Source organism: Elgaria multicarinata, chromosome 8 (genome assembly GCF_023053635.1).
Source record: "Elgaria multicarinata webbii isolate HBS135686 ecotype San Diego chromosome 8, rElgMul1.1.pri, whole genome shotgun sequence".
NCBI lineage: Eukaryota > Metazoa > Chordata > Lepidosauria > Squamata > Anguidae > Elgaria > Elgaria multicarinata.
The window spans coordinates 55,694,256-55,718,204 of NC_086178.1; the positions used below are offsets into that span (position 1 = coordinate 55,694,256).

General features: G+C 47.3%; 1 protein-coding gene across 1 annotated transcript in view; it reads right to left on the reverse strand.

Moving 5' to 3' along the window:
* The window catches only part of GOLGA7B (golgin A7 family member B), a 36,005-nt gene extending 28,267 nt beyond the window's left edge, over window positions 1-7,738 (reverse strand). The window contains exon 1 of the mRNA XM_063132492.1: window positions 7,612-7,738. Within this exon, the coding sequence (XP_062988562.1) occupies window positions 7,612-7,683 (72 nt within the window). The 5' untranslated portion in view covers window positions 7,684-7,738. The remainder of the gene's footprint in view (window positions 1-7,611) is intronic.
* Between the last annotated feature and the right edge of the window lie 16,211 nt (window positions 7,739-23,949).

Sequence of the window (23,949 nt, forward strand, 5' to 3'; positions counted from 1 at the left end):
AAATTAATTGCAGGATGTATTTCCCACCTAAATCCTGCTCTAAATCAATTTCTCCTTCAATTAATTACCTACATTAATCATAACCCCTGAAAAGACCTCTAGGTTTAAGATGACAGAAAGTGCGCCATATTCAGGGCAGGGACAGAAAAATTAAATAATATCCCTCCAAACTTTTATTGAGAGAGAGAGAGAGAGAGAGAGAGAGAGAGAGAGAGAGAGAATGAATGTGAGTGATGCTTGTCCTAGTTACTTAGCACCAAATGGCCACTAAGAAGTGGGATTTTTGCATCTCTAATAAACAGATTTAAGATGGAAGTGCCACTCTTGTGGGCTTTGCATTCACTTGTACAGTTTGAAACATGCCAGTTTTTAATATGGCCTCCCAATAATTCCCCAGCAACAAATAATTCCCTACTCACACCCGCAGGCTCATGTCATTTAAAGGGAAAAAAGTCAAGCCTTCTTTACATGCATTTGCATGTAATTTGTGGTTGGCCCCACAGGAATGTGGTTCAAGTGCATTGTAACTGAAGGCCCCATTGTACTATGTTTATGCACAGAACTCGTGCAGGAGAGAAGATCTGGGGGGATATGGAATTGGAGGAGGCCGACACAGGCAATGCTAGGAGACATGTAGTTAAGAACGGGCAGCAACCAAGAGGAGTGATCAGACGGCAAGGAAAACAGGGATCCTCTACATTAACAGCAGCGTACAAGAGGGAATTGCTGCAGATGTAATTCATGACGGGGCGGTGGTGAGAAAAGCTGCATGTCCACACAGTTATGGAAGTTGCAGGACAGGAGCTCTGTTCCTTTCTTTGTGGGGGTGAGGAAAGACTGTCCGACATGCTAAACCATGGTTAGGCCACTAACCCTTTTGCAGCAAATGGTTAGTAATTGTAAATATATGAAATAAATAAATAAGTTTGGGAAACCAAGCAGGGCACATTGCTAACAGGCCTCCCCCATAGTTTGTCTACCAGTTGAGCCAGTGAGTGTGGGGCTCGGCTGCTACTGCCGCTGTTCCTCCATGTTGTCACTTGCTCTGCTTGCCCACCCTCTGCCATAGCAAAAGAGAGGACGAATGGGTGGCGACAAGGAGGAGAAGGAGCAGCAGCAGCCGCCGCATGATAATTCCCTTGCTTTCTACAATGCTGAGGGAGAAGTTAAAGGAGAGTTCCCCAACCTTTTCGAACCAGTGGGCACATTCAGAATACAATACTGAAAGTGTCGTTGACATGCTCACAGAATGGGGACCATGGTGCGGGGCTTGCTCTTTCTCAAAATGGCTGCTATGCTGGGTGTGACCAGCCACAAAACACCCTTTTCTCAGAAGACAAACTGTGAGGCTAAAAGAAAAATAGCTTGCTTAAGGCCATTCAAAAGTGAAGTCTGAGCTCTCACACACAGGCAAGATACCCACCCACACCCAAACTAACCCAGACATGTGGCTCACACATACACACTCCAGGTGTACACTCACATAGTGTACACACATACAAAAAAAAAAAAAAACAGGAAAAACAACACACACTACACCAATCCACCCCCACAAACACACCACAAATCCTGGCAAAAAAACACGATACCAAAACAAATGCCAAAAGACACTATACCAAAACAAAGCAGGCTAATGTACACATAGCACAGGCAAAATACTTCCTGTCATTCCCTGCCAACCTGCCTAGCCCCCACCCTCCTTACCTTTTTCTTCTTTCTGATGGCTAGGCAGACTTAAAAATGAAGCACTGGGCTACAGCCACCCACCATGTTTATTTTCTTAGGATCATTCCGGGGCCCATGTGAGGCATTCTTGAATGGTGCTGGAGCCAGGCCTTCGCTTTGAGCATGCCTGCCTCCTAGTTAAACTCTCTCTCTCTCTCTCTCTCTCTCTCTCTCTCTCTGTGTGTGTGTGTGTGTGTTTACATCTTTTCAAATAGTGATGATAAAAATATCAAGAAGAGTAGGGAGCTGGTGGGCACCAAGAGAGGAGTCTGTGGGCAAATTGGTGCCCTTGAGCACCACATTGGGAACACCCAGTTTAAATGAACATGAAGTGGCAGACTCCTTGAAAACAGGCACCCTGCTGGTCCTTAGACAGGTAAACACATTTAGGATGCAATTCCCATGGCTGGCTGGGGGAATACTGGGATCATGAATAATGCAAATGTAGCTAATGTTATTTGTATACGCCTTTCCCCTCCCCCCATCCCTTATGCCCCCTGATTGGCTGGCAGTGGCAGCCTAATCACATGGCTGGGCTGGAGCCTCTATGTCAAGCAATCTCTCAGATTCAATGTCCCCCATGAGACAGGACACCCATCACTTTTCAGACCGCTGTAGATCAATGCTCATTTGAAGCATGTTACATTTGTCCAATTACACTAAAATTAAAAGTATATTAAAGAAAGACCAGGGGAAGATAAGGATGACATAAAATATGGGAAAGTAAAACGATGAGCTCTAAAAAAACAAAAACAAAAACAGGACACACACACACCCAGCCCATGCTGCCATCCTGGCCCAGTTCTGCTGTTCAGGCCTGCCATCACTTTCAGTAATTAAGGTCCACAGGGGAGGCATAGTCCCCATACGGCTCCCCTTCCCCTCCCCTTGAGCTGTCATTACAACCTGCAGCTGGTGTCCCCGTTCATTACACCCACTATGGCTGGGCTGTCATCAACTGCCTGCTAAAGCCCTCTTCAAAGTAAGTAACAGAAAGCACAAGCAATTTGGCTAGGAGCCTGTCAGCTGTACTCCAAAGCAATGATGGGGAGGGGCTAACGCTGATTGGATCATTAGGATGGAAAGTGACACAACAGCCAAACCAGGTGATAGCAGAAGCTGCTGGAGATATGTATTGACCTTTTTCAGAAAAGCACCAGGTGTGCATGGAAGACCTACTTCTATGGATGCCTTTGTGCAGGGGACATACTTTCAAATGCATGACCTTTTAGGGATAGTCTAAAGCAGGTTTCAGCTCCTTCTCCCCTCCTACACTAGAATTTGAGGTCCTCCAGGTAAATAGAGGCACTCAAAGCAAAGAGCATGATTCATTGAGAAGGGAGTGGGGGAGGGAGCCTGTTATTTCTGGGTAAGGACAGATATCAGGACAGGCATTAGCACTGGGTGGCCCTGCTGAGTTTAGAACAGCCGTTCTACCACCACAAACATGGATGCCAGCCATGCAAAGCTTTATCTGGCATAATAATATCAACACATTATCCTGAGAGGAGTCCAGAAGGCAATCTGCTCAGGAAGAACTTCAGGTTTGCAGGTCAGCTGGAGATCATCCGAGGTCACCTCTTTGCCTACATTTTCCCCACCCCTTTCAGCAAACCCCTATAGAATGGTGCCTTGGGGCATCAGAGCTAACAGGCCCTTTGACTCCATGAACCACAACAGGGGTAGTTTCCTTTCTTAGGATGGGCTCATAGTCGCAGGTGTCTTTCTGGCTGACTGTGATGTTCTGTTGGCCATCAGCACTACATCTGGTACAAAGAGGTTACATACATTTTATCTGTGAAAGCCTCTGTTACCAGATGTAGTGGTGGCTAAAAGGGTAGATACATTTTACATCATGAGGCATATTAATGGAAAGGATGGAGCCCTGCCGTGGGCTTCCCAAAAGCATCTGGCTAACTGATGTTGGAAACAGGATGCTCAACCAGCAGGGCTCTTCTTATAGGAATGTTACAGGATATTAGTAATAAATTAGGCAAGATAGTCAAAGCATATCTCTTCTTATGTAAGCATTAAGGTGCCAAGAGCTAGAAGTAAACTATAAGGAATTGAGAGCTCTGTTGGTGCCGTTTGACAAACTAGTTATTTTGCAGACTTGAACCTTAATGTGTGTGTGTGTGTGTGTGTGTGTGTGTGTATCCTCGCATGTAGTTTTGCACTTTAGCATTTCACTTTTGTTTATTTCACTTTTGCCTGTCGTCTATTTCACTATTGTCTATTTCACATTTGCTAGTCTACAGTGGTGTCTATTGGAGCTGTGCTAGTCAACAGTGGCAATCCAGACCTTTTCAGATGTACACTGTTCTGCATGTTAACTACCACATTCCTCTTGACCAAAGTACAGCTATTATTTGTAATACCATGTGACATTGGCTTCCAGACAGTCACACATGCTTGCTAGGATGAAACATTCAGCTGTCAATTTTTCTCAGACCCTAAACTGATGGCCATTCTCTTTAATAAAGAATAGGGAGGTGTGAACAAGATGAACAGAGAATGAGGTGAAGGAGCAAACAGAGCTACATGGATAGACCAAGGCTGAAACCCTGTACCCTATGTGAGCAACGCAGAATGAAGTGGTCTCTCATAAGATGAGTCCCCTCCTCAACCAGGGTGCTGCCCTCACCCTCAGTTCTCTGCTATCATGCCAGCCATACATCACTTTAGTGCAACAACCTACTCCATCCTGTGGCATACAGTTGATCCCAATGGAAACAGGAACAGAGCCACTCACAGGTGTGGGCAAGTGTAGGCTGTTGGAGGCCCTAAAGTGAGCCATGGAGGGGTCTCAGTTTAGAGCAGGGATGGGAGATTCTATGGCCCTCCAGATGTTCACTCCAACTTTCATCAGCCCCAGCAAACATACCCAATGAGCAGGGATAATTAGGGCTTTTCCATACAAGATGGTTAATCAGTACCTTTAACTGAGGCTTCTGTTTCCAGATTCTTTGTGGGATTAAGGTCACCTCCTTTACACATTTTTTTTCTCCCAAGGGTTTGCTTTCTCTGCCTTTCTATATATTTCATTACACAACCACTAGATGATGATGTGGTACTATAGAATTGTGCAAAAACATGAGAGTCTCATTCCACCATTTCTAAATAATATCATACTTTCCCCAATCTAAAAAAGGCAGGGATTTTTTTTACAAAGAGGGTCCCTGGAGGATGAAGACATTGTGTAAAGGATCTGCAAATTACTATGAGTGAGCAGTCACAAGCACATAATAAAATGTCTTGTGTAGAAAGGCTCTGGGCATTGTAGTCCAGCAACATCTGGATGATCGCAGGTTCCCTCCCCAAAGGAGGGAAAGAGGCAAAATGAGTGCAGGACAGGGACGACGTCATGTGAGTACCATGCTGCAGAACCATGTATTATTATTATTATTTATTTATTTATTTATTTATTTATATAGCACCATATATTATATAGCACCATTTATATACCAGGCATCGCTGGTGTGATGGAACTCTGGGAAACTGACAAAAGGAGAGTTGATCAGTCTGGTGTCTGTCTATATCAGCCTCTCCCAATCTTGTGCCCTCCTCCTATAACTCCCACGGCTGACCGGGGGTGGGTGGGTTATGGGAGCTGTAGTCCGACACATTTGGAGGGCATCAGGTTGGGAAAGGTTGGCTGGCTGGGGATCATGGAAGTTGTAATCTAACACATCTGAAGGGCACCAGGTTGGGGAGGCTGATTTGCTGGTGAGGATAATGGGAGTTGTAGTCTAACACATCAGAGGGCCGTCAAGTTGGGAAAGGCGATTCCTGCTGCCATCACCAGCCCTCAGGCACAATAGCTCAGTCCTCTATGATGCATACAATGTTTCGTGCCCAACCTGTCCTAAACTCCCCCCCCCCAGCCCCTGGCATATCGCCTGTTGGACCCGCAGGAGAGCAGCACAGGCTGTGGCCACTGCTGCAAGAAGTATCCTGACCCCAGTAGGAAACTCCCCGCCTTCCCCCAGGATGGGTGGCGGCAAAGGTGTTGCCAGAAGACTTGCATTCAGCAAAGTCCCTGGTCCCCAAAAGGTTGCTTGGTCGCGGGGTGGGGTGTTGCTGGACTGTGGCCTGGATCCACCCCACTCTCCTGGGATTCCCTCCTGCATGGAGAGCTGTCCTGTTCCTCTTTCATCCCCTCCCTGTCAGCCAGCCAGCTAGCTCTCCCCTGCAACAGGAGCTCAGGTATTATGGGTACAGCTGGGGGACTGGGGCAGGGAAGGAGAAGGAGTTGTCAGAGTAGCTGCCACCATAAGGGATCAGGAAGGATCCCTGCCACTGCTGCCGCCCAAGGCCCTTGATGGCACCGTGTTGCCTGACATCATTCCAGGGAAAGGGACTCAGCCCAGGGGCGGGGTGTTGTGGGGGGAAGGGAATGAGCTAGGCAGCAGCATCTCTGCAGTCCCTCCAAGCAGCCAGGCAGGATTTATTAGTATGGGAGGCAGGAGCTGCAGCGCGGCGATAATGGCGCAGCACCAGATGCATTCATTCACCTCCCCTCAGAGCCAGACTGAGCCTCAGCCAAGGACACAGCCTGGTGCTTCAGGGACACACGTGCATGTCATGGAATCGAGGAGAGTTTGGAGGCCACCGAGGCTAGATGTCCTATGCACCAGGACGAGGGCTCTGGGAGGGGCACCACGGCTGAGTACCTGGCCACACTCCACCCTGCTACAGGTTCATGCCACAAGCCTGAGCATATTACTGCCCCTCCACAAACCTCATGGAGTTTGCCTCAAGTCTGCAAACCTCCCCACCCACCCATGACCTTAAAACAAAGAAGGCAGTTCCCTGCTGCCACACAGTTCTCTGCTATCACAGAATGTCCTTCGCTTTAATGGCACGGTTTTCTCCCCCTTCCACAAGCACGCAAGCAACCAAACACACACATGCCCCAAATATGATGCCACTGCACGACAATCCACCCCTACTCCACTGCATGCTTGTTACTGGGAACTCATGGATTTTCCCAGGTTCCTCTCACAACGTCTCTTCACGTGACAAAAAAACACCCCAGTAAGTCCGACTTATTTTTAAAGATGGAAGCGACCGCTATCTCCTGCTGTGTGCAGGAGAAGCAGCAGGATCAAAACAGCCCATTGAATGGACCACGAGCACATTGTTTACTTCCTCTTTCAAAAGAGGAAGTAATGAGGGACAAATGTGTGGGCAGAGAAGTGAAGGTACGCAAACACGATTTCCCCCATGTGATGACACTCCAAGTGTGGACTCATCCCCATCTTTTCCTTTAGGCCCAAAGGTTCCTCGGCCTCCCCAGAAGGATTGTGCTGTCATTTTAGCTGAAGTCCCCCTCTCTCCCCTGAAAGGCCTCTTTGGTTCTCCCTCACTGCCTGCAGATCTGAGCAGCCAGTTGTAACCAAAAGCCCCAATAAATAAGCTGCAGGGAGCAGAATGACAAGGGCATGGCAGGATCCAGGCCTGCGGAGCAAAACAGAGCAGACGGGAGGCTGGAGCAAAGAGTCTGCTAGCCCAGGAGGGATTGTTCACCCAGGCTGACACACAACACAGCCAAGACTGTGTGCCCTGCACAGAGAAGGCAAACAGAGGCTGCTCCAGGGTGGAGTGGATCTAGCCCTATGGTACTCTGAACCCTAGAGCACAGGCCCTATGAAAGGGGGATGCCATAACAAGGGTGGTCAAGTTGTGGCCCTCCATATGTTTTGGCCTACAAGTCCCGTCAGTCCTAACCAGCATAAGCAATAGTGAGGGATGATGGGAGTTGGAGGCCCAAATACCTGGAGGACCACAAGGTGCCCAGCCTTACCTAGCAGTCAGGGAGAGGCTTCACTGCAGGGAGCCAGATAGCAACAATGCTAACATGAGAAGGGAATGCTGTTGCAGTACCTGTGATGCGAGGGTTGGCTCAGTCTCGGCCGAAGGTCTCACAGTGTTTTCAGATGAGCCTCCAGCCCCCATTGAGTTGCGTCAAACGCCGTCTCTCTTCCTGGCTCCCACACTGCCTTGCTGAGATGGCGGCTGCCCTCAGCACGTCACTGACAGGCACAGCTGCTCAGCAGGCCCAGCCAGCTAGATTGACATTCGGTCATCCACCAAACCAGCTCCCCTTGCAGTGCCGATGCCCATATCCAAGATCCTATCGGAGTTCAGAGCAGGGAGAGAAGGTGGAGTGATGCAGACCCCCATGTTTAACAGCTGTCTCTGGTATGGGTCAGAGCTCCCATCGCAGAGATTGCCTTTCACATATGTGGAGGAGGAGGAGGAAGGAACTCAGAAGAATTGAGAAACTGAAGCAACTGAAGCTGAGAGTTTGAAAGGGGAACCAGAGGCCAATGTGAATTTCTGTGATCTTTTTGGACAGCAAGGGGCTCAGTGTGAAACAGCAAACAGGAAGGGTTCTAGAACAATGCCAGTTGGAGCTGGTCACCATCACTCATGATAAAATCCAGACCAGGCTACTGTAACACAGTCAACTTGGGGCTATCTTTGAGAAATTTTTGGAACTATGATTGATCCAGAATACAGCAGAAAGCATGTTGACTGGTGCCTGATCCGCAGAACAAAATTTCCAATTTCACTGGTTCCCAGTTTGTTTCTGGGCCCAATTTAAAGTGCTGGTTCTGACTTTTAAAGCCCTGAATGGTCTGAGATCCAGAAGATGTCTTAAGGACCACTTCTTCTAGATGAACCTGCCCTCTCACTCAGATCATCTTTGCATTGCCACATCTTCTTTCTCGTGTGGTTATACAAGACAGCACCTTCTCAATGGTGGCTCCTAGCCTATGGAACACCAACCAACCAACCAACCAACAAAAAGAGGTTTACCTGGATCCCACACAAATTGAGTTCACACAGCAAGTTAAGACCCTGCTGTTTAAGATAGCAAAGAGCTAGATGTTGTTTTTAAGGGCTCATTCAATTCTTCAGTTTCAATGCTGGTAGTGTGACTGTGTTGTTTTATTATGCTTTTTATGTGCTTGCTTTTATATTGATACTAGCTGTACCCTGCCACGTGTTGCTGTGGCTCAGTCTGGTTAAATTGAAAAGAAAGAAAAGACAAAGCGGATGTTTCTAATATGTTTAATTTCACAATGCTTGTGGATATACAATATTTTTAGTTGTTCCATTGTCTGTGTAGATATAGAGATTGTCTGGTTTGCCGACTCTAGAACACGCAACATATAATTGTCCATGTGAGAAGCAATCTGTGTCTAGATCTAAACCTCACAATTCTAAAGATTGGCCCTGAGCTTTGTTGATGGTGATTGCAAACGCCAATCGAATTGGGAATTGCAATCTCTTAAATTGAAATGGCATATCTGTTGGAATCATAGGAATGCGAGGAATGAGGACATCTTCACCTTTGAAAGGTCCTGTCAAGATTGATCTCCGACTATAACAATTGCCACTTCGTCTATAGTTGGAGCATTGAATCTTCGCACATGTTTCCAGCAGGCGTTTTGTCAGCATGAATAACAATCTTGTGTGTATCAGATGGCATCATGTCAATTGCTGTTTTGAACAAATGTACTAAATTGTTCTTTTCGTGAAGTAGCTGTTGCAGTTTTGAAACGATGGACCTTTTTATGCCGGTATAAATTCCGCAGCGTGCATTCAATTCATCATTGCCATCACCAATGAAATACATTTGTAGGAATTTATGTTGACTATCTTGAAATGGAAGGAAGGAGCCAGCTTTATGATAAATTTTTCCTTTGACTTTGAAAGTTGGCATAAATGGAGCTGTGATGATTTCTGTGCCGAACGACGTCATTTGGAAGCATGAGTTGTATTTCCTGATGTTAGATAGGAAATGCTTTGATTCTGTGGTATATCCGGCAAGCAAAGTTTGTAATGGCTCTGGTGGTTCTCCAAGTTGAGGCAGTTTAATTTTTCCAGCAGCGCAACACATTCCTTTTGTTTCTCCATTAAATTTAAGAGCCTTGCAATAAGGACACACTTCAGTCATAGTGCCGATGAGAACATGCCACCTCAAACTATAATCATCAGCTGGGTTGTACCGGAATGCAAGGCGATTGTAATCGTGTGATTGTTTACCATGGAGTCGTGTTTGACGCTGATGTGCTGTTTCTCGTTGACGTCTTTCAGCCACTCTCAGCCTGTCGCGTTCATTCTGTTGAGAACAAAGCAGATCTGAAGCTGTAGAATGCGATTGCTGTGCTCGCAACCGTGCATCCTCAAGTCTGGCTGAACGTTGCTTGGCTGGTTCCTTGGCACGTATTTGAGGCATTCTTTTTCTTTTTTTCTCGTTTGCTGATGCCCGTTCTTCCTCAGTCTGATTTGCAATTTCTTGTCACAGTGCTTCCGCTCTGCGAGTACGACAACCTAAGTATGATCTTCTGTGAGGCATTATTTGGATGAAGTAAAGCAGATTGTTTGGTTTTTTAAAAAGGATGTTTTTACGGTGAGGAGGTTAGTGGAAACTCCTGGCAGTTACCTTTCTTCAGAACGTGTAACTGTCACAGGTGTGACATCTATATTCACTCAGCCAATTGTGAGAGAATATGCAAATAGGAGAGGAGGCAGAGGCAGTGGATTGGCCTACTGGTTGGCGATATCACAATGACTTATAAGAGCAAATAGGAGAGAACATGCAAATAGGAGAGAAGGCAGAGGCAGTGGATTGGCCTACTGGTTGGCGATGTCACAATGACTTATAAGAGCAAATAGGAGAGAACATGCAAATAGGAGAGAAGGCAGAGGCAGTGGATTGGTCTACTGGTTGGCGATGTCACAATGACCTATAAGAGCAAATAGGAGAGAACATGCAAATAGGAGAGGAGGCAGAGGCAGTTGATTGGCCTACTGGTTGGTGATGTCACAATGATCAGCAGGACTGGTTTTGAGGAGGCCTATTTCTTCGATTTTAAGACAAACCTTTGACCCCATAGAGAACATAGTTACATAACAACACTGGCGTATTCAAACGCAACGCTGTGTCAAAATTTCAAAGCAATCGGTGAAGAACTTTCGGAGATATAAAAGCATGTTTTTACGGTGAGGAGGTTACTGGAAACTCATGGCAGTTACCTTTCTTCTGAACGTGTAACTGTCACAGGTGTGACATCTATATTCACTCAGCCAATTGCGGGAGTACATGCAAATAGGAGAGGAGGCAGAGGGAGCGGATTGGCCTACTGGTTGGTGATTTCACAATGATCAGCAGGACTGGTTTTGAGGAGGCCTATTTCTTCGATTTTAAGACAAACCTTTGACCCCATAGAGAACATAGTTACATAACAACGCTGGCGTATTCGAACGCAACGCTGGGTCAAAATTTCAAAGCACTCGGTGAAGAACTTTCGGAGATATAAAAGCATGTTTTTACGGTGAGCAGGTTACTGGAAACTCCTGGCAGTTACCTTTCTTCTGAACGTGTAACTGTCACAGGTGTGACATCTATATTCACTCAGCCAATTGCGAGAGTACATGCAAATAGGAGAGGAGGCAGAGGCAGCGGATTGGCCTACTGGTTGGTGATGTCACAGTGATCAGCAGGACTGGTTTTGAGGAGGCCTATTTCTTCGATTTTAAGACAAACCTTTGACCCCATAGAGAACATAGTTACATAACAACGCTGTGTCAAAATTTCAAAGCAATCGGTGAAGAACTTTCGGAGATATAAAAGCATGTTTTTACGGTGAGGAGGTTACTGGAAACTCCTGGCAGTTACCTTTCTTCTGAACGTGTAACTGTCACAGGTGTGACATCTATATTCACTCAGCCAATTGCGGGAGTACATGCAAATAGGAGAGGAGGCAGAGGGAGCGGATTGGCCTACTGGTTGGTGATTTCACAATGATCAGCAGGACTGGTTTTGAGGAGGCCTATTTCTTCGATTTTAAGACAAACCTTTGACCCCATAGAGAACATAGTTACATAACAACGCTGGCGTATTCGAACGCAACGCTGGGTCAAAATTTCAAAGCACTCGGTGAAGAACTTTCGGAGATATAAAAGCATGTTTTTACGGTGAGCAGGTTACTGGAAACTCCTGGCAGTTACCTTTCTTCTGAACGTGTAACTGTCACAGGTGTGACATCTATATTCACTCAGCCAATTGCGAGAGTACATGCAAATAGGAGAGGAGGCAGAGGCAGCGGATTGGCCTACTGGTTGGTGATGTCACAGTGATCAGCAGGACTGGTTTTGAGGAGGCCTATTTCTTCGATTTTAAGACAAACCTTTGACCCCATAGAGAACATAGTTACATAACAACGCTGTGTCAAAATTTCAAAGCAATCGGTGAAGAACTTTCGGAGATATAAAAGCATGTTTTTACGGTGAGGAGGTTACTGGAAACTCCTGGCAGTTACCTTTCTTCTGAACGTGTAACTGTCACAGGTGTGACATCTATATTCACTCAGCCAATTGCGGGAGTACATGCAAATAGGAGAGGAGGCAGAGGGAGCGGATTGGCCTACTGGTTGGTGATTTCACAATGATCAGCAGGACTGGTTTTGAGGAGGCCTATTTCTTCGATTTTAAGACAAACCTTTGACCCCATAGAGAACATAGTTACATAACAACGCTGGCGTATTCGAACGCAACGCTGGGTCAAAATTTCAAAGCACTCGGTGAAGAACTTTCGGAGATATAAAAGCATGTTTTTACGGTGAGCAGGTTACTGGAAACTCCTGGCAGTTACCTTTCTTCTGAACGTGTAACTGTCACAGGTGTGACATCTATATTCACTCAGCCAATTGCGAGAGTACATGCAAATAGGAGAGGAGGCAGAGGCAGCGGATTGGCCTACTGGTTGGTGATGTCACAGTGATCAGCAGGACTGGTTTTGAGGAGGCCTATTTCTTCGATTTTAAGACAAACCTTTGACCCCATAGAGAACATAGTTACATAACAACGCTGTGTCAAAATTTCAAAGCAATCGGTGAAGAACTTTCGGAGATATAAAAGCATGTTTTTACGGTGAGGAGGTTACTGGAAACTCCTGGCAGTTACCTTTCTTCTGAACGTGTAACTGTCACAGGTGTGACATCTATATTCACTCAGCCAATTGCGAGAGAATATGCAAATAGGAGAGGAGGCAGAGGCAGTGGATTGGCCTACTGGTTGGCGATGTCACAATGATCAGCAGGACTGGTTTTGAGGAGGCCTATTTCTTCGATTTTAAGACAAACTTTTGACCCCATAGAGAACATAGTTACATAACAACGCTCGCGTATTCGAACACAACGCTGTGTCAAAATTTCAAAGCAATCGGTGAAGAACTTTTGGAGATATAACGACAGTAACGAACGGTCTTTTTCATTTTTATTTATATAGAAGATTAGGCTGCCTTACATATCCATTTGAATGGGAAAGTAGGATATAAATATTTTTAAGCCAGTAAAAACAAAATAATAATATAATGTTGGTCCGCAGTTCCTGGCACCAACTGCAAAGGGATGGGATGGGATGGCTGCAAAAACTAGAGGAGACCCTGGAGGAAGCAGCATAAATCAGCTGGCTGTAAGAAGCCACACACTGCTCCAACGTCTAATGAAGGCATAGGATTGCAAGATCAACCTTGCGAAGTCCAACGGCACTGTGAAACCGATGTTTTGCAAGAGGCAACCATAAGAGGCAACGAAGGATATAAGGTCGACAGGGGAGGCAGAGCTATGCTGCAGAGTAAAGGCTACCTGGGAGTGATGAAGAGACCCCAGCTAATCAGTGAAGCAGAAGCATTTTGAGCCACTGTATCGCCCTTCCCAAAGGTCAATGGCCGACTGATGTCCCCTATGCTGGTAGATCAGAGGCTGCAGTAATGAAGGTGTCTTGACAGACAGAGAAAACAGGCCAGCTGGCTGTGAGCCCATCCTGTGCAGGCCTTTCACAATCCCCTGATCAAAAAGGGAACTCTGTGGTCTTTGAATTCCCTCCTACTCGTCTCTGTGCTGATGCCGGGGATCACAGGAAGATGGATCAGAAGTTGTGGTTGTCGGTGGAACTTGGGGCTGTTTACACATTGCCAAAGAAAAGGAAGCCCATCATCACCACAAAAGAGGACACCAATTTGTGTAACATTTTCATAAGCAAAGGGACATGCATAGGTGCAAAGTTAGAAATAACAACTATTATTTAAATAGAAATACAAGACATCTCATAATAGTGGGGAAGACAGACTAAGTGACCCGAGTAGTTGCTCATTCTGCTGTCTGGGAGCTAAGTGTGGATGGATACCTTCAAGGCCACTGCTGCTCCTCCACCACCACCCCCGCCCCACTTTCTGATGGTTCTTTAGCTTTAAACCAAACTTGGACTGGACAAGCTATCAAATAGAGGACACCTTCAAATAGAAGACTGTCCTCTGCCAACTTTCCAAAATGAAAGTCTGTGCTCTGTAAAGAAGGACATGCGGCCGCCTCATGCCTTCATATGGCCAGGAGTGAGACTCAGAGCAGCCTGAGGTCAGAGAATCTCAGGAAGCAAAACTCATAGCAGTGGAGGCTGGTGGCTCCGATGTCAGTGAGGCTGTGAATCCACTCCAGGTTTCAGTCAGAACTCTAAGAGCAGCTCCTTCTGACTGAAACCTGAAGCAGATTCACAGCCTCACTGACATCGGAGCCACCAGCCTCCACTGCTAGGGAGCTCTGAATGAGATGAGAGTCCCATTTGCTTCTTTGGAACAGAGAGAGGCCCCACACCAAAAGAAAAGGGGATTGTGGATCTCTTAGGGCTCTCCCACTCCAGAAACATTGCAAAACCCAAGACCTGGCTCATGCTCCCACTTTAGCCTCTGGGACATGGCACGCAGGGCTTTCTTGGGACAACAACAAAATTATCCTGGGAACACAGTAACGGACGCTCAGCCATCAGCATCAAGGCTTGTGTTGAAATTGGGGTGGGTGGGGTGGAGTTCTGCTCAACCAGAAGCAGGATGAGAGCTCAAGGGAGTGGGGGGACATTCATTCTCCCCTCGGAGTCAGAGATGCCCCATATTCTCCATGTAACACTAGAGGGCGCTATACTACTTTCTTGGAAAAAGTGGATGCTCATAAAAGAAACCTCCATGAGAGGTAACATTGAGGAGATCTAACCTTAGCGCCTCTTTTTCTAATTTGGAGGGCTCTTTCTTTCTTTCTTTCTTTCTTTCAACCCTAAATTATCCCTGTCATCATTCCTCATCAACCTCTTCAAAAGCAGAGACTAAGTGAATAATACCGTGAATACTGCAATACTCTACTGCAGTGGATTATATCACCCAGAACCATAGACTAATTCCCTAGGGATCGTTAATGTGCCATCTAGACATCACAGTCTCACCTCATTTCATAGATTCCCTTATGGAAAGGAAGAAGGGGAAATAATTCCTCTCTGTCATAGGAAGTTGACCTTCTGTGCTGACTAGAGATGGGGTCCCGGCACCTCTCAACGTGAACATCTCACCCAGGCAAACAGCGGGGGGGGGGGGAATAGCCATGCAGGAGGGAAAGGTGAAATAGTGGGGGTGGGGGAGCACAGGGAAGCCCCCTTCCCCATTCTGAGCTAAGGCTTCAGTATGTGGGGGTGGGGGTGGGGTGGGGGGAAGCGGCTGTCAGGAGGCAATGCCTGAGGGAAGCAGCCAAGTTAGCCATGCTGTTCACAGCCAGTATTCATAATTGGTATCTTGTGGCTGGCTGAGCTGCAGGCACATGCGATGTGTGCACTGGAGTACTCTGAGGAGACAGTAATTGCAGTGACTATAAGCGTGGCTGGGTTTTGATGGACAGGGAGCAGATCAGCTCTAATGAGGCTGGAGAGAAGCCCCTCAAGCATAGCACCCTATGAACAGGCAGGAGGGTGAGGAATACATACCCGAGGCCAGGACAAATCCTCTACCATGATGGGTCTAGGGGAGGGTGGGCAGCAAGCATGGCAGACACAATTGTCCAGCAGGACCCCCGTGGTTTTAGCTGCATGCCAGACAGAAATTCAACAGGTGCTGCATTTCTCCACATGGCAATGCAGAGAAATCTTCACCTGTTGAATTCCTGCCTTGTCTAATGTCCACTGATGAGGTCATCCAATTGCCCTAATGTTTGCAGCCTCACTTAAAGTAGATTCCTCCCCCTTTCATCAAAGCTCACTCTCTTTTGGCCCAGCCTCCGCGTCCTTAGAACTGTCATCCTGCGCAAAGCAGCTTCTGATTTATTTGAAAACGGTTATCGCGCTGTCCGCCTGCCTTCCCTCCACTTTCCCTTTAAGTGATCTGGCCCAGTTCTTCTGTCTTACCTCATAGGTCTTGCATTCCAAGCCAATCAACTTCCCCACTCACTTTCCTCTGAACTCTCTCCAGATTGTCAGTGTCCTTATTAAAGGGAGGTCCACATTTCTGAGGCTTGGAGCCTGAGGGGTGCTGAGTGGGGTGGAATAATCAAATCTTCAGTTTTAATACAGTGCTCTGGCTAAAGTAGCACATAATACCAATAGCTGTTCTGTAGCAGGATCTCTGTGTGTGTGTGTGTGTGTGTGTGTGTGTGTGTGTGTGTGTGTGTGTGTGTGTGTGTAAAAAGAAAGAAAAAGGGGGGGGGAAGCAGGAATCCAGACATGTCACTTGAGCACTGGCCACTTTTTCCACCCAGTTTCACATCCACTCAGAACTTATAGCCCTTGCATTTTTACTATCACTGAAGGTCAAAATGTATGTCCAAACTGGTTGAGTAAATACATGCACTTTGGCAAATGATGAAGGAAACATGAGATTGCTTAATCATCATACACCCAATGTAAGGCATGGAGGGGGGCAAATTAGGCAGACACCTTGGACATATTCTGGGGGTGACAAACAACCCCCTGAAGGGGGCAGCACCCTGGCTCCTCCCCCCTCACCTCTCTGGGTAACCCCACTGGCTACTTCTCTGCTGGAACAATGCCAGCAAAAAAGCAGCCAGTGCAGCTCTCCAGAGAACAAACCCAACCCAAATGCTTCACTTTGAGGGGTCCTTCCTAAAAGTGAGCGAGGCATTCTGGGTGAGGTGGCCTTGAAGATCGCCCGTGGTGGCATGGCATACACAATCACCAGGGCCACCTCATGCAGAATGATCACTTTGAGGAAGGACCCTTCAAGTGAAGCATTGAAGCGGAGGTGGAAGAAGAGGAGGGCAATTGTGGCTGCAGCCAGGGGTGGGGGAGACAGAAGAGGAAGAGGGTGGCCATGGGGGGGGGGAGAGGAGGAGGAAGAGGGTAGTGGGGGGGGGAAGAGAGGAGGAGGGCAGCAGAGGGGGAACACAAAAATGTGTTCCTAGTCCAGAACCAGGGTGCCCAGCAACCAGACTCTGGCACCAGACCTCCTGTACCGCCAGCACTAAACCCTTGCAGACGGCTCTGTGCTTTCTGTCACCCAACAGAGTAGTCAGTCATCTGATCCCAAGGGCCCATCCTTCTTCCCCAGGCCCTACAAAGATGGAGGTACTGCTGGCAGTCAGGCATGGTTGGGCACCTGCCAAGAGCCCACACTGCTGCAGGGGCCCAGTGACAAGAACCCCCTGAAGTTGCTCCACCATTGCAACCTGCCTCATGCTTTGGCCCAGACAATAGTGGTGGTGAGAAGGAGGAGCAGTAGATGTCACCACCTACATCCTCATTGGATGTCTGTCAAGTGATGATGAAAAAGAAGGTGAGGTGCAAATGCAGCTGGTGACAATGGTGATGAGGAAATGGACTCACTGAGGGGGCCCATCAAGAGTGTCTTGCCTAAAGGACCTAAAAAACCTGGAGCCAGCACTGTCTGGGGAGATGGTTTACCAACAGGATGGCCCAAGACATGTTGCTATCTGAGGTGAAGGCCAAGATGGAATCCAAGTCCATCCCCTCCACATACTGACAAGACTGGAATTTGAATCTTACTTCAGTAGTGACAACAAGACAGCATCCTCCACTGCACCTGAAGCCAGCAGGCTAGCTTAATGGGAGTAGGTCAGGCCGTGTGTGACACACAGCTCTGTCCTCCAACAGAGGGGAACAGCTAAGTGGCTCAGGTGGAACGGCCAAGGGTTGCCACTGCTACACACACACATACACGCCAACCGTCTCCCGAGGCAGACAGCTCACTCTGGCTAATAGTTAGGCTGGTGCTGTGTTCAAACCCATTCTGGATAAGTCTACATTTTCCCTACAGGGCCAGGACATGGGGTGGCCATGTGACCTCTATTTTATAGAGGACAGTCCATCATCATCATCATTATTATTATTATTATTATTATTATTATTATTATTATTATTATTATTCAGAAGACAGACCTCTAATTTAAGATGTCCTCTGTTTGAAGGTCTGTCCAGTCCAAGCCCAGGATAAAAATAAAGAAACATCAGGGGGGGAAATGCTGGTATGGGCCTTGAAGCTACCCATCAACAGCACCTGGACAGCAGGCTGAGCAAGGCACAAAGGTCACTTGGTCAGAGTCTGCCACACTAGGGTGGGGTGTACTGTATTTCTCTTTAAATTATAATCACTTCTAAAATTGCATCTCTAAATTAGGATGTGCACATTTTATACAAATCAGTGCCCTCATTTCCCCTCTTTTTTGGTGATACATTTCCTCTTTTTTGGCCACCCTAAGATTCCTGACCCTAACCCTAGCCCAGCTATCAATAGGCAGTGTTCCCTTAATTCCCCCTAACTCGGCAGTACCAAGCCCCACTCCTCATCTCTAGGCAGGCGTCATTTTGTCTCGCAATAATGTCTCTCTGCAAAAAAAAAAAAAAAAAAAAAGCAAACATAAAGGCCCCATAGGAAATCAATTTGCCCCTCCCAGCCAGGACTCAGGCAATGCTAACTATCCTTACCCAGAGCAAGGATTAACCCCTGCTCTTCCACTGGCCCTCTTTCTTTTAGTTCAGGATTAAGTCCCCCCCCCCCCCCCGACTCAAGGTTTAGGTACACCTACACGTGACCAGCCATTACAGTATGTTGCCCGCATTGCCGATCACTGAGTGATCCATGTGGGTCAGCAAACCTCTCTCTTCCTTTTCCTTAAAAAGAACTGTTTTAGGGCAAGTCTGACCACAGTTTGGATATGGAGTAGGTAGTGGTGGTACTTCTAGTAATCTGGGTGAGGGTTACAAACTAAATCAAACCATGAAAAATTCCAGACTACAGATAACGCAGCTTGGAATGTGTCTCCAGGATGAGAAAGGAAAACCCTCTTGCTTCCAGAGATATGACCAGATCTCAGACTCTTTGACCTGAAGTTTCAGGGTTTTATCCTCCTTCACAGGGGGCTTGTCTAGATGGGTGCTTTCCCCTGCGGTAGTTTCGGAGTGGCGGCAGGTGATCTACATGACGCAGCCGCCACTCCGAAGCAATCCAGGGGCAAAGCCCCAAAGCTCTGCTCTAAAAAAAAGTTGGGCACTTACCCTGACATTTTTAGCTTGGAGGGGGGCTCCATGCCTCTGCAGACGCTTGTTAAAAAAAAAATTAAAGGGGGTGTTGTATATTCTGCGAGGGAGGGAACACCCCATTTCCCCCCTCTTTTAGCTGTAAATGCAAACCTTTGCATTTAAAGCTTTTTTAAAAAGGGGGGGACTTAGGCCATTTTTAAAAAAACCAACAACCCTAACCTTGAAAGACAGGGCGTGGATGCTCCCATGCACCCTGGAACGGCCGTGGATGGGCTCAGGTGGGTGGGCACGGCTGTGGCGACGCCTATTCGAAAGGCCGCAACTGCACTCCTTCCGATGTAGATGGTCAGAAGGAGAGCCAATGCAGCGGGCACGCCACCTCACACCACCCCGCACTGCAGACCTGACGTCGTTAAGATGAGTGCAGGGTCTCCAAGAGGGGCAAAATTTCAGGACGAGAGTCCAGAATTAAGCAAGCTATTTTCTGCTTGCCTCGATTGGAGCTTTGGCTATCAGCTCCACAGATCAGATTCAGGCATAGCTATTCCCTGCCTCCACCAGATGCGTCTGGGCTCCACTCAGCTCTGCCATGAGGCTGCCCTACAGCTGCAGTGCCAGCTGTATTAGAATGTAAGCCTATGCGGCAGGGTTTTGCTATTTTATTGTTTTACTCTGTACAGCACCATGTACACTGATGGTGCTATATAAATAAATAATAACAATAAATAATAACTAACCTTCCCTATATAGGGTCTGAAACTTTGGAGGCCTGACACAACCCTAAACAGGGCAAATCTCAGGCCTACATTTCCAACCAACTCAGCTTCCACCTGTTCCTGTCATCATTACAGGGTGGCCAGATGTCCTTCTTCACAGAGGACAGTCTTCTATTTGAAGGTGCCCTCTATTTGATGGACTGTCCAGTCCAAGTCTAGTTTAAAGAGAAAGAACCATAAGATGGGGAGAGCTGCAGGGGCCTTAAAGTTGCCCATCAACACTTAACACCTGGATGGTAGACTGAGCAGGCACACAGATCACCTGGTCAGTCTTCCCAACTATGGTAATGAGATGTGTTGCTGTTTGAATTATAATCGTTATTTCTAAGTGTGTGTGTGTGTGCGTGCATGCAAATGCTATGCATATTGATGACCTCTCTTTTTTATTACCCATTTCCTCTTTTGGGGTGAAGCATAAGTAGCCATCCTATATTCATGGTACAAGTGCATGCCGCAGTCCTCATGACTGCTGTCTCTTTGGCATTCTGTGCATGTACACGTGTACACACACACACAGCTTCATAAAGAACCATGGCAGTTGGGAGTGGGCATTAGGAGCCGTGGCCACGTGAGACCAGGCAGACCCCAGAGCACCAGGCCAAGGGGTGGAGTGACTACAATTCATTCAAGTGGTGGCAATAAAAGGGATCGTGTTTATTTCCAAGAAATGTGGAGACATTGGTCTTCAAAGGATGAGAGTAATACCCCCCTCCCCCCTTCCCCCAATTTCTGCAATGAACAGTATGGATAAAGGTATTCTATCAAGATTAATATGTGCTGATGCCTATGCAAGTGTATTACACAAGGTGGGAGGGGAAATGGTGGGAGGGGAAATGGGACCTTGGAGGGGGGTGCATACATGTCTGTGAAAAACGTTCCCTGTTCCCAAGACCTGGCAGAACGGCCTGTTCCTGGATCTCTCCTCTCCTCTCCACCCTTGGCCCAAGTTTACTGGGGCTTTTTCTCCCCTTCCCACAGAGCCAGCATCTGGGAACGATTATCTCTTGGCACAGATCCAGACTAAGGAAGGCAGGAGGGAATGAAGCCTGTAGGAGGTGCTGTTGCGCACGCACACAGAGCACTCAGTGCACACGAAATTGTATGTCCAGCACCTTACACTGATCTTCTGTCATCACAGAGAGGCAAAGTGGTTGGGCAGTGCTGCCTACGACTGGGTCATGAAGTCAGGTTAGCATTCAGGTGTTCCAGCCTGGTTGCTTTCTCTTTCAAGCAGAAGTTACAAAGGATTCACTTTTCTCTCTCTCTCTCTCTCTCTGCCTAAAGTCACTTAAAAATGCTGATTCACACACACTTACTTCCATCTTCACACTCTTATAAATTCCCTCACGCAACCTCACCTCATGACAATCACACTCACACCTCAAGGTCTGTCATCCTCCCCTTTCTTCTCTCCCCCACCCCCACCCCCCGCCGGACGCACTGCTCATGACCGGATTCATCCCAGCACATTCATCACCAGCCACTGATTTTCTGTCAGTACCAGAGGCTGCTGAGCTTATCTTGCTCCTACCTGTGATAACTGGCGGCCTCAGGCCACCTCCCCTCACTCCAGTCAGTGGGCTTGATAAAGCCATGGCCTTATCTTATCAGAGCTCCAGTGGCAGCCACAGATTAATGGGGCTGAGAGAGCCTGTCTCCCCAGTCCAGGCAGGAATGCCAAGGCTGGGTCCCACCTCGAGTCCACAGCCACAACAAAAGCAAAATGGGGCCTGAGAGAGGTGCAGAGGAGGAATTCTGGGTGACAGCACCCAGATGATGAGGGGCTGGTAGATACACAACAGCCACAGTTTCATGGGCAAAGTGGCTTCACTTGAAATGAAGAAGAAATTCACCCCCTAGAAGGGCCAGCATCAAGGGTAGGTATGGTTGGGCACCTGCTGAGGGTCCACACCCCAGCAGGGGCCTGCTGCCAAGAGCCCCTGGGAGTTGTTCCTCCTCTGTGCTTGTTTACCTGCCACCTCTCGTTCTGGCCCAGACTAAGGTAGTGGTGAGAAGGAAGAGTCGTAGATGCCACTGCTTGCATGCTCATTGGCTTTCTGCCTAGCAAGCCAATAAGTGATAGTTGTGATAAGGAAGAGGAGGAGAAGGAACAGGTAGCAATGCTGGTGAAACTCACTGACGGAGGGAGCCCATTGAGGATGTCTTGCCAAAAGGCTCTCACGAACCTGCCTCCTGCAGGGCCACATCTACACCAAGCAGGATATGACACTTTAAAAATGGTTTGAAAACTGTATGGAATCCACACGTCGTACTGAGGCCGCTTCCATGCGGCCCCAGTGCGACCCCAAAGCGATCATGTAACTTGCCTGGAGAAGAAACGAGGAAGAGGCGTCCTTGCCGGCGCCGCCACCCACCTCCCTCCTCGCCAGCTGGCTCGGAGAGCTCAGCAGAAGAAGGCGGGGTGGAGAGCTTCTTCCACTCTCCACCCCGCCTTCTTCTGCCGAGCTCTCCGTCCCGGCCGGCGAGGAGGGAGGTGGGTGGCGGCAGCGGCGGCAAGGACGCCTCTTCCTCGTTTCTTCGCCAGGCAAGTTACACGATTGCTTTGGGGTCGCACTGGGGCCGCATGGAAGCGGCCTCAGTACGACGTGTGGATTCCCCGTCTTGGGCACCAACAGTTGTCACTACTGTTATAAACCATTTTAAAGCAGTAGTGTAAATCCTGCCTCCTGCATACTTCAGACAGGTCCCCCATGCTGTTGTCATTTAGGCATCAGGTAAAGACCCCCCACCCCTATTTGTGCAAGGGGTAAAGACAACAAGTGCTGTATTTGCTAATTGATTCATTGAATTTTATTATAAATTTGTGATTTTTACACTCATGATTTTAATGCAGTTTATGTAGCGTGCTGTATTTTATCTAGGTTTTGAGCCACCCTACACTGTTTGGGAGGCAGGGCAGGGTATAAATTAAATAAACGTCACAGAGGTTTCCCACCTATAAAAAGAGAGCCATGCAAGTCTTTAGGCTACATCCACAAACCCACACCCTCTTACCTGGGGGTAAACCCAATTAAACTCAACAGGACTTACTTTGGAGTAGACATGTATAGTATTGTGCCGCAAGGTGTTATCTGGAGTGTGTGGAGCTTTTGGATGCTACTTAGCTAGGTGGAACAAGAGTCCTTGACGAAAAACCCACTTCCACTGTATGTCGTTCTTGATCCAGTGACAAAGCCACCTTCACTACATTGCTGGTTGTTGTTGTTTTAAAGGAAAGAACCATGTATGGGCTCTGGTCATTTAAAGAAGAATCTTCCTTTTATTTCAATGTGCTTTGATAGAAAATGTCTGTTATGTGCTTCATCATGTTATGTGCTTGCATCATATCTCTTAACAGGGTTTAAAGAAGGATTGCTGCTATGAAAGGCAGATTCTGTGCCTTTAAACAGCTGCATAACAGACATAATTTGATCAGGTGCAGAGGTCCTAATGAGCACGTTAGAAAAAGATGCACCAGTTTCATTTTTGTCTGTCATGCAGCTATTAAAAGCACAGAACCTCTGCCCATAAAAAAGTGGTAACCTATAGATCGAGTCAGAAAATTTGTGATTCTCCAGATGTTTTGGCCTACAATTCCCATCAGCCCCAGCCAGCATAGCGTGTGGTGAAGGATGGTGGGAGATGTAGGTTAAAACATCTGTAGTGCCACAAGTCATCCACCCCTGCTATAGATGAATGAAAGTGTGCGTACATGCATGCATCTATGTTCATGTGCATGATGCTGCCAATTGCTCATTTTTAACGTGTTATGAAGCACCAAGAGCTTGCTAATTGAAGTTCCGTTCTATACTTGGAGGGGGAAATCCTATTTTAACTCAGCACATTTCACTGTGATGAGACAATGTGATAGCACAACAGTTTTGTGAAGGGAGATATTGCTAGTTTTGGCTGGTTCTCCACAGTAATTCTTGATTCAAGTTTTTGCTGCTACAGGTTCTGTGAAGCTTGAACATTTTAAAAGTATGTCAATCAGTATGACAGGCTCCATTCACTTTCCTCCCCCCAAAAAGAATGTTTTGACTTCTTTGGGTGAAAGTAAAGCAGTTACAATTAGTGACCCAACTGAGGTGAGGGGGAAACCCTG